The sequence below is a fragment of the Diadema antillarum genome, unplaced genomic scaffold, assembly GCF_040938485.1.
Source record: "Diadema antillarum isolate AM-2024a unplaced genomic scaffold, OU_Dant_1.0 scf00000197, whole genome shotgun sequence".
Lineage (NCBI taxonomy): Eukaryota > Metazoa > Echinodermata > Echinoidea > Diadematoida > Diadematidae > Diadema > Diadema antillarum.
This window is the reverse complement of record NW_027271086.1, coordinates 1,162,926-1,180,795: the sequence shown is the minus strand read 5'-3', so window position 1 is coordinate 1,180,795 and position 17,870 is coordinate 1,162,926. Positions and strand designations below refer to the sequence as shown.

Genomic DNA, 17,870 nt, shown 5'->3' with positions numbered 1-17,870 from the left:
ACTGTTCTTACAATTGTAGGTAGAGGAGAAAGCATACAACTGTGTGCATTTGCTTGAATATCAGATGCACAAAAGATGTGCACTGCAGGACTCATCTACAACAAGTGAATATCATTAATTACAGAAACATGGCAAACATTCATAGTCAGCACCCCAAGAATCATTCACAGAACTCTGCACTGTGAAGTTTTGTCTGTTAATTTGTTTATTTTAATTTTTTCCCAATAACTATTACGACAAGCGATTGTACTGCAGTGCGCTCCCTGACTTAAAGTAGCATCTTTTCTACCTAGCAGTTTACTAATGGAAGATCACATTTTTTGAATTTTTTTTTCATTGCATCACATCAACTGTATATGCCATATATTCAGAGAGGTTTTTTTTTTGGTGTGTGTGTGTGCATATTGGGACTTCGCGACAATTTTAAGGGTGGTTTCATTTGTGATTGTAGAATACAGTAATGAACGAACAAATGTTCCTGTGCACGTCACAGCTGTGTCGAGATCAGCGAGTTGTTCATGTGTTGTTAAATTCGCAAATCGCCACCGACTCGCGAAAATTCACCAAAATAAAAACCCTGCAAAATATATGGCGTATACAGCTTTCAATCATTGTGTTACTCTTTTATTTATCTATTTTTTTGGTCATATTATTTTTCTTTTAATCTATGAGAAAGAAGCACTCGAGAGCATGCATGCTTCTCTACAACTGGACACACAGAGTTGGCAAGAAGGAACGATCATTCATTCATGATACACGAACGGTGTTCTGGTTGTCTCCACTGGACTGTTTATGGCTGAAACACTTCTCCACACCCCTCACACAAAGCAAAGTTTATACAGTCGTACCATTTGAGCAGTTTCTGTCTATGGTGCGCTGTTTGTTGAGAAACCTGCTTTCATTCCTAACATGGCCACAAAGGAAGCACTTACATACTTTTGAGCAAACTGCCGTGAGACTTACAACTTTTACGTCCCCTCCAAAGGACCAGTCAAAAGAGTATATCTCACTGAAGGGCACAACTGCTGCCGCCAGTGGATTTGAACCAGTGACCTAAAGACTGAGTACCTGTGGTACATATTTCCAAAGGGCCACAACAGATCCACATGTGTGGTCTTTATACAAACAACATCATTGAGTGGATACCAACTTCAAGAGACTTCGCACCTTTACAGGGGTGAGGCTCATGGTCAATTAAATGTGTCAACATTAAAACTGCGCACATGTCACCTGCTACTGGTTTGTGCACACTATCACTGACGATTTTTGACGTAGTGGCAGCAGGGTGTTAATGATAGCCCTTCCTGGAGTTTAATATGCCATTATAGTAAATAGGTAGAGTGAAATTTGCGTTGTGATTGGTTGGATAGTATCACGTGATTGTGCAAAAATTCCGGTATAGTGGCACGACCGTGCCACTATACCGAACGCTTACAGTGCGTGCCTACGCTTTATATACGAAGAGATTCGCGCAGGGAGGGACGTAGGGCCAAGCATGTAACGTATGCGCGCGTAGAGCACTGGACGCAGAATGTAGGAGTTTATACGCGAGTCTGCTCTGTGATGTATACAATACGCATACGCGGCTGTACTAGCGTCACGCGCTGTGTATGTGTACGTAAACTACAGTAGGTTGGTGCAGTGGCGGCGGTACGGTGAGTCTTGTTAGATTAAAATTATAGGGCCTAGACCTACGGAAAATACATGTGGATCGAGGGACCTATTTACTATAACAATTAGTGCATGTTCTATTGATGCACCAGTACTGGACTATAGAACTCCAAATACTAAATTATCCCTCGTGCAGTTCTATTCACCTCGGCCTGCGGCCTCGGTGAAACAAAACAGCACTCGGGATAATTTAGTATTTGTCGTTCTCTAATCCAGTATAGTGCATCATAGAGCATGCACTATTTGTATAATGTAATATAGTAGGTGCTTTGCACATATGAAAGGAATGATTCGACTAACGGCACACTAGAAACAGATTGTGATATATTGATTCTGATCTTATGTTTCTTCAGTTCTATCTGTCCTACAATGTATATATGGCCTACCTTGTTTATACATGTATGCATCTAGTATGGTGTGACATTAAAGAATCTGCTGCTATCTTTGCTTCATCATTAATTGCAGTTTTAATCTCTACAATGGACAAAAGTGAATTTCCTACAGTTTGATTTTTCATTTGCATTTCCGGATTCAAGAATTTCATAATTATCATCGGCCGAAAGATACATGCACTGCAGGATAGGGGGAAAATACAATGGTATAAGTGCTGGAAAAAAAAAAAATATGTATGAGAATAAGCATTAGCAAGTTGTAGCATTATTTCACAAGTTATCATATTTTTAGAGAGCACATTACATGGTCTCTGTCAGAACGTACTTATAATACTTGCTGAGTTTTCCATCAACAAACTTGCAATGATGTTGGCAGAGACTCCAACCCAAAGTACCTTCTGATCTGGAGATTCTCCCGCCTGAAACCCGTAGCAAACGGGAGACTCCAAGTTGATGTGTGCGAAGAGCGAAATTCCTAGGCTTCTAGATGCTCTCTGGTGCTATCTAAGGCTTTTTTTTCAACATACAATAGCAATAAGTAAGAAATCCTTTCCAACGGGAGACACAGAGCCAGGGCGGGAGAAATTAAATCTCAAACGGGAGAACGGGAGACTTTGCAAAAATGGGTTTTCGGCGGGAGATCTCCCGTCGAAAACGGGAGAGTTGGAGTCTCTGTGTTGGCAGAAACCCATAACACACTTTCATGTTTGTTGTTGTTTTTTTAATACTTTGCTATCCACCGTCTGAAAATCCCACAGGCAAACTTCCCTCTGATATCCATTCCTTTGTTTCCCCTCTTCTGCTGTGGTGGATTCCACGGGACTGTGTAATGGTGGACTATATGGCATTTTCCATTCCGCCTGAGGGGGGAGCAGATATAAAAATCATGCAGGTGCAACACCAAGGAGTTCATCTAGCTCACTTTCACACCATTGCTCAAGGTTTCCCCCTCTGTGTTACCGGAGGTGCTGCTCTCCCCTGTTGCTAGCACTCCATTGCAATTGGTATCGCACTTTTCACTGCTTTGGCACGCGTTGCTGGACTCTCCCACTGGTGGCGGGGGAGACTCCTCCTCTACCGCCTCGTCAAACGTCCGGGGAGTTCTGTCGGGGATTTGGTCCGTTGGCTCGGGGGAGCTGGCCCAGCTCATAAAGTCTTCGAAGAAATCGTCGTCGTCCGCCGACATCTCGCGACGGTGCATCTCGGGAGAGGAGGGCAGCGATACGGACAGCCTCCTCTTGACCGGCTTCTGAAAGATTTCCGTGAACTCCATCGGTCCGAAGAGAGTGGACAGCACCTGTTCGATGTTGATGGACATGTCCGGCGAGAGCTGCTTCAGATGTTCCCCCGCCCCGAGTTCACAAATTTCCTCCGGCCGCCCAGGAGCAGTGACGTGTTGAACGGATTCGTGCGGCTCCCCTGCCGGGACAGTCTGCGGTCCCGTGAGCCCCGGTCCGAGTTGCTGCGCACCAGTCGGTGAGACGTCGGCGATGTGGGCGGGGCAGGGATGGGGGTGTTGGGCACGTTCAGGTAAACCGTGTGCCGACGAGACCTGGGCTGAAAAGTACCTGGCATCGAAACAAGACAGAAGCATCACATCATTTGCACTAATGAGTTGTCACATCACACTTCTTCATCTACAAACTGTTCATTCTATTCTCAGTTGGTTTGTATTCTGCATCTGCAGACGGATAACTTTTCTCACTGCAAATTTCTTATTTTTTATTTTTCCCAGAAATGCAGCTCACTCTCAAACGATGAACTTGCTTTGGCGGTTCATTTCTAAATTTGACTAGTCAATCAATTGCCAGATGAACACCAGCTCTAGCACAGAAATGACAGTTTGATATCAGAAACTTGAATAACCATAGGAGCTAGCAGGCTAGGCAGAGCTTACATTTTGATATAAAAGCAAGCATCAATCAGATTTCAGATATCAGATTAATCAGACATTTTGTCATGTCTTTATTTTCGTGACTTTTCTGAGTTGGTTAACATTTGCGAAATGCACAACTTGCGGCAATATGACCTCCTGTTACAAAAATGCATTGTTTTCAATTCCAAGGTGGGACATTGCTATCAAACTTTTCTCTTGAAAGGGATACCGTTTACTTCTGGACCCATAAATCTGGTTCCCAACTGCGAATTCACCACCAGAGCACAGAACATTTGTTCTCCTGCTCACTACTGCTACAAATTGTACAGTATAGCTTACATGTTCTGCAAATGAACCCTCACCACAGTACAGCTGTGAAATGAGCCTGGACTCTATAAGTCAAGCATTAATGGGCACAGGACTACGTGCAGAACGGAGGTTCCATGCTTGACGTGGTCATACATGTAGCTCCTGCCACCAGCACCATTTCTCACAAGCTGGGTTTCCAGGGAAACAGGTGGGCAGTACCGACCCCTTTTGCTTGACCCCGGGTGACTTACACCACTCTCAAGACAATCATTCAGGTTCAATGCCCAATACAAATGAGAAGAGTACATCTATGTACAATCATCTACTGTGAACAATTTTGAGATGGTTTCGTTTTCTAGCACCGTTTAGATCTCGTCCAACAGAGAAGCTGTCACATTGTTTGTCACAGTGTACATACATCAGTAAGGTTAAGCATCGACCAAGCGATACTCCAAAGTGGGAGGACGGAAATCGCCATGGCAATGGGAAGATTGTACCTTTGTCTCTCTCCTGACGGCCAAGCTTGATCTTGATGTGCTGCAGCTGGAACTCCACATCGACAAAGCCAGGTCTGCTAGACGGATTCATCTATAGCCACATGAAAAAAAAAAGCAACTTATAGGTATTTGGAGTCTGTACATTATCAGCGAAAATACAAGAGATCATCAACAACAAAAGCGACACAAAACAAAACAAAGCACAATTTCTGCTTAAACCCTGCAAAAGTAGTTCAAAATCAGAACAATAAGTTTCTGGAGGGGAAAAATGTTGTCACTGCTATTTTTCAGTCATGTAATCCAATGCAGTATAGGGTTATGCATCATTACAGGAAACCAAAACCCAATGAGAAATGTGGATTGAGTGAAGGCAGCAACATTAATACAAATGTAGAACACATCAGTGAAAGTTTGAGGAAAATCGGACAATCGATGCAAAAGTTATGAATTTTTAAAGTTCTGGTGTTGGAACCACTGGATGACCAGACTACTTGAGGTTATGATGTCATGTGTGGACAACAATATGAAGAAAATATAAAGGGAATTCCACAAAAATTCACTTTTCTAGCATAAGGAAAGAGCACTTGACTGACCGCTTTCAGACAGCAGGGGGAATAATTGCTACCCTTAACATATGTCAGTATCAAGTTGATGGAATGTGTAATTTCATGAAAAATGCATTTTTGTGGAATTCCCTGTATATTTTCTTTATATTGTTGTCCACACATGATGCAAAATCTAAAAATTTCATAACTTCCTTATTTTTCATTCGATTTCAGTCAAATTTTTACCACTGAATTCTTAAGATTTTACTATTTTTTTTAATCAGATTATCTTGTTTTTGGACTGGATTTTCCCTTTAATTTCCTCCTTGTATGTGCTCAAAATTTTCACATTTATAGCATTTTTATTTCTCTACTTTGCAAGAAATGATGTCCATATTGAGGGTATTTATGAATTCCCCTTGAGTATAGGAAAAACAAGAAATGTTGATGGTAAGCGTATTCCTTCAATAAAGGGTATTATTCTCAAAATACATGTACCTTTCCAGAACATTTGCCACCGAGAGGCAATGAATTCACATGTTTGGCAAATAATCAGTATCTGGTTATATACCAATTTTCATGACAATACTTTGAGCCATTTTCAAAATTTGGATAAAAATAGTGTAATTTTAGCATTTCTTCTTGACCTTGACCCAATGACTAACCCATATCTTTTTTTTTCTTTTCTTTTTTTAAAGCATGCATGCATTTTGCCATTCCAGAAGGATGGAAAACGGACACCCCAAAAACATAATGCCTCAAGCGACGCTTTGTGGCAGAGGCATTAAAGGGATGGTATAGTTTTGGTTGAGATGAGGGATTCGTTTTTCAACTTACGGGGAGATTATTAGAAACCATATATGAAATGTATTATAAGAGATTACAATTCTAAGAGGTATTCAAAGTTTATTTGATGAAAATCGGTTTTGAAATAGCTAAGATTTCAAAAACAAACTAAAACAAAGTGGTCCTAAAAAAAAATGGTGGGCCATCTTTTATTGGGACCTCTTTGTTTCTGGATATCTCAGCCATTTCAAAACAAGATTTTCATCACACAAACTTTGAATTTCTCATAGAATTGTATGCTCTTTAATGATTTATGAGAAGTTTCTCATTATCTCACACAAAAAAAGTTGGAAACGTGAAGCTCCATCTCAACCAAAACTACAAGCTCTATACCATCCCTTTAAATGAAAAGGAACGATAACACTCACATTGCAGCAGAGAAACGCGAGCTCCTTCAAAGGCTCTGGACAGTTCCCGGCAAGAGCTTGGAATGCCTTCTCATCGAGACCGAAGTCCTACAAAAGACAAACACAAATACAAATTTCTTAAAGTAAACAAACACACAGTTGGTAAAGCAAACAAACATGCAGTTGGTAAAGTAAACAAATCACTCCCTTTAAGCGCCTATACAATATATGGATGTCTTTCTGTGCAAGATATGAATTTGGCACTGACTCACGCTGAGAATACCTTGATCTTTTGGACTACATTGGTAGTTCATCCCATGACACCTGTATACACTGTATGTGTGAATTTTGTGTGTCTTGGGTGTGGAACACAAAGCATGGTATAGAAACCTATGAAATAATGAATTCTAGTAATATACATACATGTATATATAATATTTGAAAAAAAAATGCAAATCCCATGATCTTTGCATTCATAATTGTGAGATTGATAACATGCGCCACTGCCGAAGACATGAATGTACATGTATTCTCAAATGGAGCAACACTGCTATGTTGATGCGTAGTCGCAACAATGCAACATTCACACAGAATATTGGGTGGGAAACTTCATTCTCATAATCCATTATAAAGGAACAATTGTTTGTTTGTTTGTTTATTTGTTTGTTTGTTTGTTTGTTTGTTTGTTTGTTGTCTTTTTATGGGGGAGGGGGGAGTGTTGACTCACATGCACTCATATTCTACATAATGATCTCTGGCTAAATTGATAAAAAACTATACAACTTTCAAAGTGTAGTTTTCTTTTTGGTCACTAAAACTCCCAAAGGTGAACTCATCATAGGTCTGAGGCAACTGAAAGACGTTACCAAACTTTGAAAGTAAAAACACATTTTGTGTATATTAAAATTCAATCAATCTTTTAATTCCTATGGGGAAGCAAATGACATACAAATCCAGACTTCCATCATCCAATGAAATTTTATGGGTCCTATAGGTAACCTTGCGAAACAGTGCGGACTTTACACTCTTGACTACAGCAAATCATATGTTTGGGATTTTTTGTTTTGATGTTAATGAAATTCAGCATCAAGTGAGGAAGGCTAACTACTTCCTAGGGCCATATCCTGAGAACAAACGACAAAGAGGCACGTAAAAACAAAATATTGAAAAGAGATTAACTCTGACGACGAGTGTGAAATGAATGGCGACGGGCCATGAAGCTGATTATCACAAAGTAGGCAATCAGTGCCACTCATTTTTTTTTTTTTAGTTCATGTGAAAGAGAAAACATCATGATAGATGAGCAAAGGTATGGTTCAAAGGAGAGGAGTGCATGAGAGAGAAAGTTCATGGGAAAATTGCTGACACATCATATTCTGGCAGAGGAAAAAAAAAGCATGGTGCCAATCCCATACACCTTGCTGTGTGCTGCTGCTCTTAGATAACATTGCCTGTGACATTATTTTAAAAATTGGGTGTACTGAATACCTCCCAGAAGGGCCTGTCATCACTCCATCTTCAAGGGGGGGGGGGGGGAGGGGGGGGGGGAAATCCAGGAGGAGTACAAAGGTCAGCTGCACTTTGATCACAAGTGGCAACCCTTCCGAACATGACAGGCACGGAGCCCCTGACTGTGACAACACCAGCATCACTGTGTGATCTCTCCCTTTAATGTGATGCCAGAATGCCTTCCTTTCTTGTATTTGATTTACGAGACATTTATTTGTCTATGTAATCCTAAAGATGGCACGCTATACAATGTGCCTCTGAAATACAGCCAAGTTTCATGTCTTCTACCAAGGCTGGAGAATGACTCTACATATTTTATTTTTTTTTTTTTCAGGGCATCCTGTTAAAGATTAAATCTAGAGCTAACGAAAACTTCAAACGTGGGTGTCGGATTAACGGGAGGCTTGAGGGTAGGGAAGTTGGGTGCTGTGGAGAAGACCGAAAACAAACTTCCAAATGAGGGGACGGGTGGATGACTGATTGGTACCCCGCCTCCATCCCCATCCTCACGATTGGATTTACCTATCGTGGTAACCTTATGTGGGTGCAGGTCTACATCTCATCTACATCATCTGGATAGCAGGGCAATCATCACACACTGCCGCACCAGCCAAACACTGCTTAGAGGTGAAACAAGTGTGTGTTTTACATGCCATCCAGCTGAGGTGTAAGGCAAGTACTGATAACAAATGAAGATTGACACCATGGAGGTGCGTCCGTAATGCATCCTATCGAGGGCTGGTTAACATGACGAGAGACACATAGCAGGTTGGGCAAAGATTTGCATTCTTTAGTGGTCCATGTTGGTGAATATCTTCTTGCATATTAAAGGGGAATTTAATACCCTCAAATATACATGTACAATGTACATGTGGATTGAGTGAATGCAGCAATACTAGAAGAGCACATCACTGAAGTTTGAGGGAAATGAGACAATCCGTCCAAAAGTTACAAGTTTTGGCGCTGCCATTGCTGGATGAGAAAACTGCAACAGTTTGTGACATCACAGCAGAATGACATAAAGAGAGCTCAACATAATTCTATTTTTCAAGCACAATGAAAGAGCAATTGACTATTACCTCTTTCAGAAAGCAGGGGGAATGATATGACCTTTTTAACATATGTCAGTAACAAGTAAAAAGGAATGTGTTCTTTTCATGAAAAATAAAGTTTTGTGTAATTCTCTAATCCTTTCTTTATATATCATTGTTCTGCAGTGAAGTCACAAACTCTTGTAGTCTTCTCGTTCAGCAATGGTGGCACTGAGATCTCAAAAATTCACAACTTCCAAACAGACTGTCAGATTTTCTTTACTCTTCACTAATGTGTGCTACTAATATTGCTGCAATTACTCAACCCACATGTATATTTGGGAAACTTTCCCTTTAAGACGGTTGGTTCATAAAAGACTTATCTGCCCACAAACAATACATAATCTAATCATATGGAATTTGTGACTGCAAAACATGAATGTATATGAATAACACAGTATTTCTCATATCTGATATACACTGTATCACACCACCTCCTTCCTCTAGAAAAAAAGTGAAAAAAAAAACCAAAGTATTTCATACTAACTAACTATTCAAAGTGACAGACTTCTGGGGACAAACAGAACTATCCCTTTTCATCATAGACCTCCCTGCACTATTCTAGCTGGTTCACATTTTCCACTCAACAAGTGTGCAGTGGACTTCAATGCCTTTTAAGAGGAAGCTTATATTTGGCAACTTCACAAACAAATCACAGAGAGCTAGACCCTCCCCTCCCCTCCCCTCATTTCCCTCTGCCCCAATGCTTGCTGGTACTATTTCCTCCTTCCACTTCATCAAGCTAGCAGAAAAAAATAAATAAAGACAAAATAACATATTTCAAACAAGATAGAGGAAAAAAAAAAAGGTTAGGTAAGGAGGAACTCAGATGAAATTTCAGACACTGTGGCGCTACAGCTTCCTGACAGCAAGGTCTCCGGTACAGAAGACGGAGCGATAACACTGGCCCAGATGCCTCTTTAGAGGGGAATTCTGTACACCCACAGTGAGAAGCGTGTTTTGGATGCTATGCCAAAATTTGAGTGACTATTCTCTTCTGCTTTTTTTTTTCATTTCTTGTTTAAGTTATCATTACTTTGTTATTAGAGAGACAGAGAGGGGGGGGGGGGGGGAGAAGAAAGGAGGCAGGTAGAGAGAGAGTGATGGACAAAGGAAACTTTGAAATGCAATTGGATAACAATGTGGAAGTGAGCCTTGATATTAAATCTATTGAGGAAAGTAACTCTGACAACAGGACAGTTTGATTCAAAGTACATAGTTTTCTTGACAGTCCTCAAAGTGAATACTGTTAGACTCGCCCCGTATCATCTTGAGGTCAGAAAAGTGTGAATTTACAGACAAATGTCTGAAAATATGGTTCTAACCCAGACCTCCCAACCTTTCTGACTGAAAAATAGGGATGATTTGGCTCAAAGTAGAAAAGAAAGAGCAGTTCCCATACGAGTGTGTAGTAAAATTATCCAGAAAAATAGGAAACTCCTGTTGAAACAAGAGCTAGGAATGGTCAAAATTCAGATTCTTTCCTAAAAATTCAGTATGGTTGGGATGTCTGCTAACCTGAAAGATCTGAATGATATCACATTCCTATAATTGCGATGTTATCGATCCTCGTATGACTTAAAAATTACACAAATTTTATCTTAAATGGCTCTCATGGCTAAGCTGCATTTTGTTTGGTATTAATATGATATCTAATCTTTGGCTTCAGGTTGGCATTTGACTGAAGAAGCAAATCTGCCTTGCAAATTCTTTCTGAATATCTTCTGTCATTGAGGTTTGCTAGGGGTTTATCTTTTGAGTGTCTGCATCATACAGCACCAGGTTTCAAGCTTAGACATGCAAAGGCCATAGTCCAATATACTAATGGCAGTTGTATGTGACATGTGAAGAGCGTTCACTTCGTCAGCGATCAGAGTGCATGGGGGTAAACCCTGGGCAGCCGAAGTAGGGAGTGTTGGCAGAGAGATAGCACGGTGGGATTATCTGCAGGATACATTGAATCACACTGTTTGGGTGCGAAAGATAAGGGGGTGAGCTGGGGCCTGCGCTTTTTTGGCACCCGTGCCGCGTCTGGCCATGAGGGGGTGACTGCAGCTGGATCGCTCCTCATCCAGGGCTACAGGTCTCACGCTCTTTCATGAACACGGTCACACATATACACAAGTCACAGTAACTCTTTTACTACATCAGACTGATTTGACACACCTCTTAGTCACTGAGCATCTGTTCGGCAACCCTTCATTCAACTTTATAAATGAATCTGGTCGGAGGCACGGGCGGGTGAGTTCTTTCACGTTTGATCTTTCAGACCAAACGAACTGTGCAAGGTTGCTGCTGCTTATCTATCAACAAGGCCATCAAGACCTTGATACACATGATTAATCTGCACAATCCTCATTAAAAAAAAAAGAAGAAGAAAAAAAATGTGCCCTTTGACCTTCACCTATTCATGCAATGCAGTGTTTCACTCAGGAGCTGTTTAAGACCCTGTCCCCCACTGAACTAGTGTCTCAAAAAGTCAAAAGAAAGGTCCTATCACACCACCTGAAGGGGTCTACCACCTATTCCTAACTTCAGCTGCCTCTTTAACAGGAAGTGTTTCATTGCAGATTTCTTGGGATTTGAAGCAAAACATTTAGATGCGTTATAATGTTACATGGAATATACTGGTATTTCATCATTTGTAATATTTGTGTATATTGCTTGGAAATGAAAAAAAGAAGATGAAAGACTATTAAAATGAAATAAAAATGAACGAATTTGCTACTGAACTAGGCAGAAACCCCACATGGATTTGAGATAGACCCATTAATAGCACTGCATGCTGGGGGGGGGGGGGAGGGGAGAGGGGAAGAGGGGAAAGAGGGGTGAGGGGGTGACAAGGGTTGGGTGTAATGAGGCAGAGGAGGGGGCTACTATACCTTGCGCCGTGGAAGCTCGTCTGGATCGGCAGTGGCCCTGATGATGATCTCACATAATATGATGCCGAAGGAGAAGACATCCACCTGTAGAGGGCGCACAACATCGAATCACAAACAGTTAACGCACATGGAGTGAGGAGCGCAAAAACTTTCTCATTCCTAACTAAGAGCACGTAGAGCAACTAAATAGTGATTTTTCAACCACATTTTCAAACTTTGTCTTTAACTCTCATTTCATATCTTGTCATTGCCCTGATATGAATGAGTCACTACATGCATGGCTAATTTTTCTTTTGGAAGATACTCAAACGTCATAACAGGAGTGGACAATTGACTGACACACAATTTCATCGTGCTGGAAATAACACAAATATTTCTGTGATTTACATGTATGCTGAATATGAATTCACACCATATAGGGACATAACAGAGATTCAGTGTGTGATGCTCAATATGAGCTGACAGTCACCACATGGTGTAGTATGCCGACCAGCTACGGCATGCAATAACTAAACATTTCACGCTGTGGGAGTTTGACCCAGAAAGACACCTCAAACAAATACAGGTCAAAGGTTGTATGTTGTCCCATCATTCTAAACATGTGACTTTCTCTGCCTTCTTGGTAGGACAGCACCCAATATTCTTTCTTGTTTGCTTTTTTTAACTTTTTTTTTTTTTGGGGGGGGGGGGAGGGTCATTTGAACTTTATTGTCGACCACATTTTGAAACGATCAAATCAATGTTGCTCTGTCCTTGGGGTTTGGATATTAAAGTTTCCTACTCGTCCCACCCAAGTAGCCTTTCAACTAATAAGGTTAAACTTTGGGCATTGAATAATCTACTTCTTTGTCCATATAACAACCACAGTGAGATGTGTAAAATACAGCGGCATTAGTCTAGACACACTGTGGTTTGCCCCTTGAGACACACAAAAAATGTAACAAGGTGAAACAATCATATGAACAGTCTGTGTGAAAGAGGAAACTAGATCAACCACATACCTGATAAGCCCATCAAGTCTGATACGTTCACCTACAACTCTTCTTCAAACAAGACATAATAGGTGAAAGACCACTGCCAGTTTAAGACAAGCATGTACTGTACACACTCATTTAGGGATAGGTATTAAAAGCTTACACGCATCCCATCATTTTGATGTCGATCTTGAAATATATTTTACTATCTTCTTGATCTTAATTGTACCTTTAATCAAAAACTGAACTAAAACAGTCTATAAACACTTACTGAAATTAAAAAAAAAAAAATACAAAGTCTTATTATATCTAAACATGAAAGCAAACAGTAACAGCCTGGCAATGGTTGATAAATGGATGTTTGCTCTGGAAATAGATGACATATTGACTCTAATGGGCTGGGTTTCTTCCCAGTTCCTTGTCATTAATTTGCACATTCCTATTTTTGACCTCAATGGGAACAAATACTATTAAACCTGTTGGAAAGAGCCGCAACACTTTGATGTCTACAGAACTCCTAGCTTCAGAAGTGAAACTAATAGCGGCATATCATCTTTGTAATACAGTAGTCACAACAAAAAGTTTGACAAATGAATTGAATAAACACATCACGTTTTCATATTAAAATGAAAATGATGCTAGCAATCACACATACACACAATGGTAATGAGGGTTTGTTGTATACATGATCGTCGGCAGTAGATGCTTGTCAAATGTTAATTTCCTTTTGCTAGCCCAAATGATAGAATAAAAATATGTAGGTATGTGTGAGTTTCAGCATCCCTAGACACAGAGTCAACCACTTTCGATTGCAGTTTCATTCAAAACTTGATCGTTTACTACAGCTTTATGCTTAATAAGATCACATATGTACAATATTCTTGACATCAACATAAACAAGGCCTACGGTATTTGTACTATGATCGTCACACTGGTGATCATTAATCTGTTGCCATAGAGATTCTTAAGTCTCAGGAAACCCTCACAGGGACCCAGCCAGATCCCGTAGGCCGTTGGTTTGAATTGGGGGGTGGGGGGAGGCACAGTATTGCTGGAGGACTCAACCAGGGAGTGAGTGTTCTGAACAGCGTCGTTCACACTTCTAAATCATGGTGCCACATGGCTACCACTAACATTTGCATTGTTAAGTGGCGGAAGGGTGTAACGTTGGGCAAGGTCTATCACATGTGGACTAGTGACACGGTGACATTAGTGAAGCGGTGACGTTTAACCCAACACTTCCATAGTCCTTATTGACAGTAAACTATAGAGGGCCTCTCAATGAAGCTTCTTTTATAAACAATCGCCCATAATGGATCACTGATGTGACCCAGTGGGTCAAATAAACCTCAACCACATCCACAATGAAGATATACCAGACAATAATATCCTACAGTACCTCATGAATGAATGATACACAAAGTGGACGTCCCAGAGGTTAGAAAAGCCAAAATCACATTCTGTTTGCTTCGTTACTTTGATAGGTTTATACATCAAACAAATCATCTCCTCTGCTGTTATGAGATGAGATTACCCCAACAGCTTGGTGCAGGAAAAGTTTAAAATAATTTCCTTCTGAAAACCAACCACTATTTACTGCCTCCACAAGCCACACCCATGCCTTTTGTTGTAGGCCTTTAAACCCTTTTAAGGCCTTCAACCTTGAATTGCCCTTGACATTGTTTGTATCAAAGTCATTGCGATATGGCACTGACAGGGCTGAAGGGAATGTCTACACTGAATGCAAATTTGTTGAATACAGCCTGGAAATAGAAAGGAACAGGGTAGTGAAAGTTGCACAAATTCGGATAAAAAATAATGTGACAGAATTTTGAAGGTATTATCAATTAATCAACCAGAAATTGACAAGTCCATGATGTAGCAAAGATGTGAGCTCACCTTCCATTGCCCGGTGCATGAAATTCCATAAAATGTCTTCCTTTTTTTTTTCTTTGCTGATGACAAAATATTTGTATGTGTGTTAGCATTCAGAGGGTGTATGGAAAAATATGTACAATGATTGTATTATTGGCAGTCACTCTGAGCTCAAAGGCAACCTTCAAACTACAGTGTACAGTTTGGGTAAGAAAGATAGAACGATTACTCCTACCCTGTGATTTTTCCCCTCTTATCTTTGTATCATGAGCTCTGTATAACTACGTTTAATACTATTCCCAATCTTCAGGCTGCCTGATATATTGGCACACAAGGCAAATATTTGGAATTTACAAAACAATAGATGGCTTGCACAAACGTGAAATACTGACTCCAGAGTTTGGACCCCAACGAAGCTCTAACTTTGCAGATCACTGAATTTTCACAAGCTTGATTCAAGCACGGTTGAACTCCTATTTCATCTTTCAGTCTTTTTCTTACTCCCCACACTTTTTTTAAAAAATCAGAATGAAAACAAGTCACATGGTACTACCTGACTGCAAGGAAAACTTGATTTCCATAAATACCAATGATATTATATGAGTTTATTGATTTCATGCTTGATTTATCATTAATGAGTGTGTAAGGCCCAAGAGAAGGGGCATGAAAACTTAAAGTATATGTGTGACTCTTGCAATCCTGAAAATGAGATTCCTGTCATATGCTGGTGTATTGAAAAGGTAGGTAATTCAGAATAATTCAGAATAATAAAACTGAGAACTCCTTTTATGATGGAGAGGGAAATGAGTGCTATAAATTTCCAATGAATTTATTTGAACCCCGAAAAAATTCCAATTGTTACTCTCGGTACAAAAGGTGAGAGAATACTCACATGACATGGGGTTAGATTTTCATTTCTTCTTCAGAAACTCTAAGGTGTATTACTGTATGGGTAAAGACTTTATACAAAATGTTGGGAGACATTATTCTTCAACCATGCAAACTTTTGTGACATTTGCAAAAGGAGTATATGACCTTTAATGGAGTTTTGATACCACCCCCCCCCCCAAATAAAAATGGTCAAAGAGGTAGTACGCTTTTAGTAGAATATCCTTCACATGAAAGACAATAAAGAACAGGTGATACATACTTGCAGAGTTTACAGTACATAAAATTTAAATGCGCCCTTCCCAATATTTCAAGTGTCTCAGAAACAAATTAATGTATCGCTGGCTGAGATCTTTGTCCTTCGCAATCTTCTTTATGGTCCTATGTGTAACTGCATACGAGGCACACTTGTATATCAAGTTTCATTTTATATAGTTATCCCATATAGTGAACAATTTAGAGGAACATTAAAATCAAATATGCAACACCATATTAAAGCACAAGGACTAACAGACATGGTAAGAAGCCATATGAAAAGAGACAATAGTTTGACTACTACAACTTTTCTAATCCATCATATTTGTTGTATAATTTTGTTGCACAGTTTATCATGTAGCCATCCTCAAATTGGCCATTCTGAATTTTACTTTGTATCTTGTATTGGAGAAAGACTAGATGCAAAAAGTTAGATTAATATGCAAAAGACAGAGAGAAATAGACAAAAATTCTCTAACATGACAGAGAAAAAGGAATTCAGATTGTCTATCAGACTATGTTCAAATGAAATCATAATTGTGCAGGGGGAAAAGAAAGATTAAACAACTTAATATAAGCAACAGGTCACACCAAATTTGGCATTAACAAGTGCATTCTGTTTTGATTCTATTTAAGTTCCTCTTTTTTTTCTGGAACCAAAAACAGCTTGCCACTATTCACAAAATCGCCAACCATATCATTTCCAAACAAAGCTACAAAACACTTTTTTCTCTTGAACTGCAGATTCACTATCAAAACTTCCCATGGCCTTAAAAAGTTGAGGAAGTTGCAGAGGAAGTCTTTGGGGGCGACCAAGGATCTCGTATCTCCTTCAACCATTCCGGAACTTATCAACCAATCTGCTCCATGGTGGTGATCGAATCGGAAGGAACGGAGCCTTGGCTCTGGAGGCCCCAGACTCGCAATTTACTAGCAATGAACATCCTGTCTGCTGATCAATTACTGATCTTGCCCATCTCTGAAGATGACTTTTGAAGTTTGTAACAATCATCATTTCCATCAGTGTCTCCCATCTGCTGTCTTCTTTCTTTTCTTTTTCTCTTTTTTTTTTTTTTGGGGGGGGGGGGGGAAGAGGGGAGATGGACTATCTTTGCTTTCTCTCATAAAATATCTTGTATATTTTATAACCACTACACAGGTGATCTATACAGCCAACTTTGGATATGTTGAATATTCAGGGACCTAGGAAATATTTTTGCTTTGTTCTGTTCTGTTTTGTTCTATTCTGCTCTGTTTAGTTTAGTTTCTGTTCTGTTTTTTGTTTGGTACCTGAGTGGGAAGTTCAATTTCAGCATTGCCAAGACAATGATCATGATTTTCGGGGGCACAATGAACACTTCCCATTCTTACAAAGTGTCCCAGGTACACAAGTATTTCAGGCATGCATAGAGAAGCTTCTCTGGAGGTTTTCATTATTACTTGATTTTGTTTACAAGTTTGCTTTTTTTTTTCTTTTCTCCCCCGCACCCTCCCAACTTTTAGCAATGATATGTGGCGTTTAAAGGTTTGTTTACCATTGGGAGCAGTAATTAAAAAAATGTTCGAGTTCCTGTACACGCCGAACATTTCGTGCAGTTTTTATTTTGCATGAATTTCGCGAGTCAGGTGCTATTCATGAGTTGACAGACTGTTACCTGGGAAGAGCATAGCAAACTTGGTGGCCTTTCAAAGGACTCCAGGGGACATGGTGTCCATCTGAATATTCTTCCAAACTGGCAATAGTACCTGCCAGGTTTGCAGAAAATTTGACCATTGGATGCATTTCGGGGATGACGCGAACCGCACAATGAATGATCGCAAAAGCTCACTTGCGCCTTTGGTTCATGTGAGCTAAAAATGCTCTCTGACTTTTGCCTCATAGGATTTAGAAGTGCCATATTGCAACAAACTGA

General features: G+C 40.0%; 1 protein-coding gene across 1 annotated transcript in view; it reads right to left on the bottom strand.

Annotated features, from left to right (window-relative positions):
- Positions 1-2,781: 2,781 nt before the first annotated feature.
- LOC139723646 (dual specificity testis-specific protein kinase 2-like) overlaps positions 2,782-17,870 on the bottom strand; it is a 101,238-nt gene continuing 86,149 nt past the window's right edge. The window contains 5 exon segments of the mRNA XM_071634872.1: positions 2,782-3,408; positions 3,411-3,631; positions 4,746-4,836; positions 6,505-6,591; positions 11,966-12,049. Coding sequence (XP_071490973.1) covers positions 2,977-3,408; positions 3,411-3,631; positions 4,746-4,836; positions 6,505-6,591; positions 11,966-12,049 — 915 coding nt within the window. The 3' untranslated portion in view covers positions 2,782-2,976.